This window comes from Empidonax traillii, unplaced genomic scaffold (genome assembly GCF_003031625.1).
Source record: "Empidonax traillii isolate 1590-97213 ecotype Southwest subspecies unplaced genomic scaffold, ASM303162v1 scaffold700:size438121, whole genome shotgun sequence".
Classification (NCBI taxonomy): domain Eukaryota; kingdom Metazoa; phylum Chordata; class Aves; order Passeriformes; family Tyrannidae; genus Empidonax; species Empidonax traillii.
The window spans coordinates 382484-391151 of NW_020955893.1; the positions used below are offsets into that span (position 1 = coordinate 382484).

An 8668-nucleotide genomic window follows, 5' to 3' on the forward strand; every position below is an offset into this window, starting at 1 on the left:
TGAGGGTGCTGTGGGCACGAGGCAGTGTGGAGCATGGCCGGGGTTGGCAGCAGGTTGTCCAGCACTGGCCAGGTTGTCTCCACGCTGGGGACATGAACTGGTTTAAACCCTCACGCTGGACCCCGAGTCACACACAGGACTTCAGCTCCTGCCAGTGCACTCCCTGAGGAACCAGCCAGTGTCCCACTTTCCTGCAGTAGAGAACAGTGCTGGAGGAGGGCAAGGGCTGGGAAAGCTCCTTCCACCTCTGAAGGCGCTGTGGTAACTAAAGCTCCCGCATCCTGTTGTTGTGGGAGCCCGGGATGGGGTTGGGATGCGGGGCTGTGGCCGGGACGTGGGGTGTGGGCGATGCAGGGTCTGTCTGCTGCCATCTCAGGGTGCTCAGCCTGGAGAGGGCACACTGGGGGCACACAGGGGCTGGGCACGCCAGGGGGCTCACCCCAGGCACCCGGGTCCTGCAGCATCACTCTCCAGCGCCGCTCCCACCCCGCGTCCCCCCCTCAACTTGTTGCTGTTGTCACCTCCAATATCGCACGGGGAAGTGAGAGGCTGGAAGTCGCCCCTTTTCCTGCCAGGTTAAATCGCTCTCCAGGAATGTCTATTATTCCCACAAGTCAACTTTCCCCTCTGTGGTATGTGTCAGGGGTCAGGGCTGGCACCACATGAAAGCCACGGGTATTCAATAACCGAGAGCCGGGGAAAGGCTTCAGTCCAAGCCCAGCCACGTTGGGGTTTATTGATGCAGATGCCTTTCCCCATTTGTTTCCTATAAACAGCACATGGTAATATTTAGTAGGTTTCAAACAGAGCTTTTTGCATATTCTCCCTTGTCTGCAGCGAGCTGCTCGGTAGTAGACAGTTTTAATTTACTTAATGCTATTTCTGCTTTTTCTTCTTCCAGAAGGTCTGGGCTGGTTTTGACCCAGTCGCCCCAGCAAATTACTGTAAATTCCCAGGGGGCTGGGAGCAGGAGTCCAGGATCCACTCCCAAGGACACGGGACCTCACTCCCCCCAGACCCTTTGGGGGACAGTCTCAGGAGCTGGGTTGGTTTGGGGGCTGTTTGAGACCATCCTGGCTGGCCAGGCCTGGCTCCTGCTGCTGGAAGGGACGGTGGCACGTGACACTCACCAGCTCCAGCCAGAGGGGAAAAGCCACTTCACTGCAAAAGCTGCCACTTCCCCATCCTCGGAGCTGGCAGATACCGGGTCACAGCCCTGGGTGCTCCGTGCCCAGGGCTGAGAGAGGCTGCAGGGTGAGCCCTGGAGTGGGGGATGGCCACTGGCACAGAGCAGGGCTCCTGGGGAGCACTTACACAAGCAAGGGAGGCACAGACTCCCGCTCCTGGAGAGCAGCCGTCGCTGTTCCTTGTCTCCACGCTCCCGGCAGCAGCACTGCGTGGCCCACGCCAGCCACGGAGCAGCACTGAGCTGGCACGGGGTGGGAGGGGGGCAGATGCCTCCAGAGGTGATTTTTGGCCACTGGGAATGCCCACCAACAGCTCTGCAGCAGCTGCCTCGGGCCACTGAGCACACAGGAGCATTCACAGCGCAGAGAAAGGCCAGTCCCCAAACCAGCCACGCTGAGCCTCTGCTGCCCCCAGTGCCACGGCCCTCCGTGTGTGGAATACTGGGCAGGTTCCTCCAGGCAGCAGCTCCCGGGAGGGCCAGCAGCCAGGAATTCTTGCTGTGGTGCTGCTGTTGCCCTGCTAGCCCCGGGCACCCCATTACCACTGTCACCCTGCCAGCCCTGCCTGCTGCTCCACACCAGCACCCGCCACCAGAGCAAAGGCAAGAGGAGACCAAAGAGTTGACACCAGGACTCTTTTAATGCAATTGCTTCTAAAATGCAGCTTTAAAGCGATGTGGAATGGTCAACAGTGAGAAACAAGGGATGGTTTTGAGCTCTGCAACGTGACTGTGCAGCACCTCTGCCCCCAACACCGCGCCTCAGTGTTGTTCTCTGGCTGCTCTTACAGTGAGTCACTGTCCCCTCACATCTCACAGGGCATCCAAAGGGACTCAATTGGGCCAAAAAGGGACAGGGTGAGTAATTCAGCACCAGATGACCCAACATTCATCCAGAGAACCCAAACAAGCAGGAGGTCACTCCATCTCACCTCACACTCAGGCATCAACCCCCACAGGTACTGGAGCTCCCCGTGACCTCGGTGGGGCTGTGCCTTCATGCTACGTAAAGTGATTTGGGAACCCAATGTCTGACTGTGTTTTCTGGCTCTGGGTGGCAGAGGGAGCTGATTTTCCAGTCTCTTGTTTTTTGTTATCTAACACTGTGTATTTTACAGAGTAGCAGATGCCACAGGTGGCCAGTCACGGAACACGGGAAATTCTGCTGTTATCCGAATATCTGTGAGAACAAACCCCAGCACCACCTCCACACCACGCAGTTTCCAAACCCCAACAGCAGAAGAGAGTCTGAAATGCCTTTAACACCTCCCAGGCCTGTGCCTGAGTTTGGTTCCCACCGTGGATCACCGATGCCATTTGAGCCACTCTTGCCTTTATTTCCTGCTGCTCCACTGCAGTTTAACATCCCCCCTTCCCGAGAGGGGAGTGGTAAGGCTGCTGGGGAAGGGACACTGGAGAGGTCACAGGACTCCCAAATCTGCCATCCTGTGTGGTGCCACAGCCCCCTGAGCAGAGCAGCCCCCGAGCCAGCACCAGCACTGCAGCAGGTCTGCCGAGCCAGCCCTTTGGATCAAGCTTGCCAGGCACCTCAGAATCAGCTGCAGGAAGCCAGTCTGGTCTATAGAAATACCACACACTTCTCTCCCAGTGGATTTTATACACCTCATTTAAGGAAGGACAGGGTTTAGCAGGGAATTTGTGGGCTCTCATCGCTTGGTCTCCAATTCTGGACATCCAGCACCGATCCAGACGTGAACAGACTGGAGCTCTCCTGGAGTCTGAGCAGTTGTTCTCACACGGCCCAGGTCACAACTGGAAACTGAGGACAGGAAGCCTCTGGGGAGTAGGAAAAGCACATCACCTGATGAAAAAGCTTTAGAATGAACCCGGGAAACAAACACCAACCAGAAAATTATCTTCTACAGAGGATGGAGGTGACAGTAGAAGAAGAAAATAACATCAGAAGCAGTCAGTGAGTCAGTCTGAGTGTGCAGGGGCAGGAGATCCCTGCGGGCCCGTGAGGAAAGCTAATGGCCAAGCCCAGCTGGTCCCTCCAGTCCCCAGGGAGATGGGGCTGTGCTTCACTCTTCCCCAGCTGGAAGGTTGTCTTCAATCCTCCTGATGAACTTCATCCGTATCTCTGTGACACTGTCGCCCTTCAGCGTGTCCTGCACAAACTTCACATCCACGGCCATCTGCACCTGGGGGAGGGGAGAGCAGAGGGCAGCTGAGATCTCCCTTTGCACAGCAGCTTCTCCAGGCACTGAACGATCCTGGAGCACCAGCTTAAGGACTCTGAGGGCATGGCATGACACGCAGGGCTCTACAGACTCCAACATTTGAGACAGGGCTGTTCTGCTGTCCCAGCCAGGTCCCTGGGAATGCACTTCAAGTCCAAAGCAGAACCAGAAGTCATGAACACGGACTGGAATCAAAGTATCTGCTGGCACCTGGCTATCCATACCCCCATCCCACGGGAAGAGAGACATGGCTCACCATTTCCAGGGCACCCCGCAGCACTCCACAGAGCAGGTTGGAGTAGATGAGGGTTGAGTGGTTGTCAGGGAGCTCCACAAAGTCCACTAAGGGATTGTTTTCCAGGATCAGAGAGAACTCATCACCCCCAGGGCTCCAGTTGGTGATGCTGGGAGTGATGCCCAGGTACATCTTGAATGCAATCTGTTGTGCCAAACAGAGGAGGAACAAGAACAGGTGAGGCAACAGCACAGCTTTACCTCTGTAAACTACTGAAGGGGTTTGCAAACACCTCTCCTTTCTCCCAATTCCCACCAGCCAGCAGTAGTTGAGCTAAATCTCTCTTTTTCATCCCCAAAATCTCAGCCAGACTCTCAGAACAGTCCCATGGGTAGTAAATATTCTACCTCACAGGCAAAAGCCCACCAAAACCCGCGGAGGCTGTGCCTGGACGTTCACCTTTGCAATAACATCAGCAGTCTCACGGAAATCGTGGCACCTCCCGACGTTGGAGCGGGCCAGGAAGTCCTCGATGAGCCGGACCCCGATGTTGTAACCCCTGGGAAGGGACCAGAGCAACAGCTTCAGAAAGGCAACAAGTATTTGTAGAAGAAGACAGTGGAGAAGAAAAACTGAACCTGAAGAATGTCAGTGTTAAGTAACTGCAGCCTGCCGGGACGTTGCTCCCGGAGCAGCACGCAGGGATGTGCCTGCTGTGATCCCAGCACGGCCCCAGCAGGGCAGACCCACCCCTGGATCCACTCACATCTTGTCCAGCTGCTTGTTGACGTCGTCGTCGTTCTCGTAGTCCTTGCAGAGCTGGGTGACCAGGGCGCCGTAGGTCAGCGTGAACAGCTCCGAGTTCTGCACGGGAAAAGGGACTCACCCACGGACCCTGCCCCGCTCCCCCGGCACACAGAGGGCACAGACACCTGCTGCACTCCCAAAGGAATCTGCTGCCTAAGCAGGAGAGAGCCCAGCTCCAGGTCTGGCAACAACTTCAGTCTCCTCAGAACGGGGCTCTGAGCAATCTGATTCAGTGGAAGATGTCCCTGCCTACCCAAACCACTCTGGGATTCTGGGAAAGAGCCCAACAGCTCCTGGATGGCTCAAGGTGCCATGCCAGGGCCCTGAATTTACCTCAGCCACTGGCCTAGAGCTGAGATCTGGCTCAAGCCCGTGTTTCACCAACGTGTTACAAGCAAGCAGCACTCGGTGGGCTCCAGCTCTGCTCCTTTCAACAGGCCAAAAATGCTCCTCCAGCCAGGGATTTATAACACTCTGTACTAAGAAAAAAGATTCCTCTTGTCCCTAAAAAGTTCTCCGGGCACAGAATTTGCTTCACAGATTAAAATGAGCTCCTCAGACCCAGCAGAGGCTCTGGGAGGATGATCCCAGGCCAGCTCAGCACTCGAGTGCTGTGCATGTCCAGGACCACAGTCACTCGGGTTTTCTTTGCAGTTGTCAGATTTGCAGAAAATTTGCAGACAAGGGGAAAAGTTCTCCTCTCCCAGCCACCACCTTCGATCCTCACCCTGAAACGATGTCAAAGAGCATTTTTTTGGGAGCCATCAAGCCAGACCAGTGATTAACAAAGTCATTACAGGCTGCAGAACAAAACTCCGCAAAAGGAAGTGTTCTGGGGAACAAACAAACCCCCAGCACTGGTTTCTGCTGTCAGTTTTGGCATGCAGGGGGATCACAGGGGCTGATCTGGGATCTGTCACCTACCATGAGCTGCAGAGAGGCAGAAGGTGAAATGAATGGCAAATACCAATACTAGAGAATGAAAGCAGCAGCAGGCAGGGAGGGAAAAGAGACAAGATCAGAGTTAAGTGACAACACAGACCACGGAAAGTTCACACAAAGCCACAATGAACACATGGAGGAATCTCCCCCAAACAAACAGAAACTGGGTTTGTAGAGGACACAGGGAATTCCACCTTGTCTTGTTCCTTGATTAGGGAGAAATCCTTCCCTGGGAGGGTGGGCAGGCCCTGGCACAGGGTGCCCAGAGAAGCTGTGGCTGCCCCAGCCCTGGAAGTGTCCAAGGCCAGGTTGGACAGGGCTTGAAGAACCTGGGATAGTGGGAGGTGTCCCTGCCCATGGCAGGAGGTGGAAGTAAATGGTCTTTAAGGTCCCTTCCAACCCAAACCATTCTGTGATTCTGGGATTGCCATTTCTGAGGAACACCAAAAGGCTTCAGGTAAGAAAAGAACCAGTTGGGCTCCTTGGAACTTTTGCCCCACTTTGTCTCTAAAGAACTGACACATTCTTTGTGGGTTTTTACTTCAAATTCTGCTTTTCTCTGGTAAAACTAAAGGTTGGGCAAGCTCACACCAGTGGAAGGACAAGGTGGAAGTTCCTTTGGCTCAGCTGGACTCAGACACTTGGCAGAGAATTTTAACATCCATGCAGAACAGGTTGTGAGGGTGTCAGTAGTTTTAGTAAAGACAGAGGTGGAGGGGGGGGATGGAAGGGGGGAATCCAGCTGTTCCCAGCCCAGGGTCTGTCACTGAGTGAGGCCACAGAGGGGTCACCTGCTGTTGTCAGCCCCAGCACACCCAACCTGGCCACAGTCATTGCCTGAGATGCTGCTGTTCACGCAACTCCAAACAGGGCAAACCTCTAATTTGTTTTTGTACGGAAATTCTTCATTTTCAGCCCATCTGACGGAATTAAAGTGCCCAAAGCTTTTCCCATTGTTTGTGTTACTTCCTACTTCAGAGCAGTCCTCAGTGTCCACACTGTGTAACTGTTCTGTGGACACAAATGGGTCAGAACTCCAGTGAATCCCTGGAAGAGGCTCCCCCACGGCATGGAGGGGCTGCTCAGCCTGACCCAGCCCCTCCTCACGGCCAGAGAGGGAGGAAAAAAAAAATAACCCAGATTTTATTCTTTATTACCGATTTTACATTAAAAACTAATTAATTCGACCCCGAACTCGAGCCGAGCTCTGCAGCTTTGGGCTCCATCTCGCAGTTCCTGCCTCAGCGGGTTATGGGGTTGGAGAGGGGAAGCGTCTCGGGTGTGAAGGCCCCACGAACGGGTGCGCCCGGTACCAGCTGATCGCTCACCCCCGCCCCGGGCCGCGCCCCGCGCTCGCCGCCCCGGCCCCGCCGGGCCCCGCCGTTACCATTTTCTTGCTCTCGGTGCCGCGCCCGCCCTGTCGCGACATCGTGTCCGCCCGGCCCGACCGGCCCGGCTCCGCTCCGCGCCCGGGGCACCGCGGGCCGCGCGGGGCACGCCGGGATCCGCAGTCCGCGCCGCGCCGAGCCCGGCGCCGCGTCCGCGCTCCGGGACTACAGCCCCCAGAGTGCACCGCGCGCCGGCTGCACCGCCGCACCGCCGACCAATGGTGGAGGGCGGAGAGGGTCAGCTGACCGAGCTGCGCCCGCCGCAAGGGGGCGTCCTCGCCCCGCCGAGGCCCCACCGGGCACGGTCCGTTCTGCTCCCCCCCCACCCCCCGGCCCGGTCGGTCCCGCCGCACGGGCTCTCCCGCGGTCCCCGGTGAGGGCTGTGCCGGGCCAGTGGCTCCTCTCGGAACGGGCCGTGGGCAGAGCGAGGCTCTGTCCGTGGGGCAAGGGCCCCTCCTGGGCTGCGGGCCCCGCTCCCAGCCCGGTCCCACACTGCCCCCTTGGAATGGGAATGGAGTATGGAACGGCCCGAGCTGGAGGGACCCACCGAGACCACCCAGTCCCTCTCCTGGCCCTGCCCAGACACCCCAGAATTCCCCCCTGTGCCTGGGATTGTTGTCCAGACGCTCCCTGAGCTCTGGCAGGCTCGGGGCCGTGACCGCTGCCCTGGCGGGCTGTTCCAGCGCCCTCCCTGCTGGCTCGGGGCTCTGGCTGAGGCTGCACCCCGGGGAAAGGGCAGCCTGGCGTTATTTAAATTTTTTTTAAAAAATATTTATTCATTTATTCATTCATTTCATTAATCCGCCTGTTGTTTATTTATTTATTCCATTATGTCTCTACTCCAGACCTGTCCCTGAGCGAGTGACTCGGCTGGGGCTGCGTGCCGGGCCCAGGACCCCCCCAGCCCCGCCGGCTGCTCAGGAATCCGGCAGCTGGGAGCGGGCTGTCCGTCCTGCCGGGCCGGGAGCGCGGGGACCGGCCGGGCTGCGGGGCCCGCGGGCATTGCCTTACATGGCCGCGTCCCCGGGACACGGCGGGCTGTGCCGGCGGCGAGGCACCGGGCCTGGCACCGGGGCACGGCGGGGTCAGTCCGGGCTGGGGGGCTGCCAGCGGCATCTCCGCCGTGCCAGGGAGGTGATGGGAAGAACCTTTCCCTGATATCCAACCTAAAAAGACCCCGTGTCCCTGGTCACCGCAGGGGTCCCTGGCAGTGCCCCGCCGAGCTGAGCTGGGGGGCACGTGGGGCACACAGGACACCCGTGCTGGCACCTCGCTCCTTGGATCTCCGGGACGCCCGGGGGGGACCCTTCCCAAGTGGGGCAGCTCCCGGGGGGCATCGGGAGCCGCCCCCAAACACAGACCCCGACTCATCCAGCTGATCGGTCCGGAGGGCGGCCGGGACCCGACAGAGCCCCCGGACCCCCGTCCCGTCCCGTCCCGCCGCGCTCCGCCCCGTGCGGGGGCGCAGGACCGGCTCTGCCACACTCCGGCTCCGCCACACTCCGCCCCGCCGCGCCCATCGCCGGGGCCTCTCAGCGCCGGGGCCGGGCCAGGCCGTGCCGTGCCGTGCCGTGCGGGTCCCGGGGGTCGGGCCGAGCCATGTCGTGCGGGACCGGCCCGGGAGCGGCGCTGGCACTGCGGGTCCTGGTGCTGAGCGCGGCGCTGGGCGCGGGGCCGGTGCGGGCGCGGCCGCCTCCCTTCCCCTTCTGGGACCCCGCGCTGCCCTGGAACCGCCGCCTCGATGACCTGCTGGGCCGGCTGAGCCCCGCCGAGCTGGTGCTGCAGGTGAGGGGGCGGCGGGACCCCGCCGGGAACCCCCGCGGGACCCCCAGCTCAGCCCCGCTGCCCCGCAGGTGGCGAGGGGGGGAGCGATGGGCAACGGCCCCGCGCCCCCCATCCCGCGGTTGGG

At 59.2% G+C, this 8668-nt stretch overlaps 1 protein-coding gene across 2 annotated transcripts; it reads right to left on the reverse strand.

The window, feature by feature from the left end:
• Positions 1–1808: 1808 nt before the first annotated feature.
• On the reverse strand, positions 1809–6848 carry TRAPPC3 (trafficking protein particle complex 3). Of its 2 annotated transcripts, XM_027900007.1 has the most exons (6): positions 6759–6835; positions 5354–5401; positions 4389–4486; positions 4082–4181; positions 3644–3826; positions 1809–3348 (listed from the first exon to the last, which is right to left on the reverse strand). In XM_027900007.1, exons 1-6 carry the CDS (start codon positions 6798–6800, stop codon positions 3229–3231), a joined length of 591 nt encoding a protein of 196 aa, XP_027755808.1. In that variant the 5' UTR covers positions 6801–6835; the 3' UTR covers positions 1809–3228. The 2 variants fall into 2 exon arrangements, with proteins under 2 accessions (XP_027755808.1, XP_027755809.1); XM_027900008.1 differs by lacking the exon at positions 5354–5401 and having other exon boundaries at positions 6759–6848.
• Positions 6849–8668: the final 1820 nt, after the last annotated feature.

Coding starts and splice junctions, on each gene's coding strand:
- TRAPPC3 (XM_027900007.1), bottom strand. CDS start 6,800: ATGTCGCGACAGGGCGGGCGCGGCACCGAGAGCAAGAAAATG. Junction 5,402..6,758: donor GCACCGAGAGCAAGAAAATG/GTAACGGCGGGG, acceptor TTCATTCTCTAG/TATTGGTATTTGCCATTCAT. Junction 4,487..5,353: donor CTGCCTCTCTGCAGCTCATG/GTAGGTGACAGA, acceptor TTTCCCGTGCAG/AACTCGGAGCTGTTCACGCT.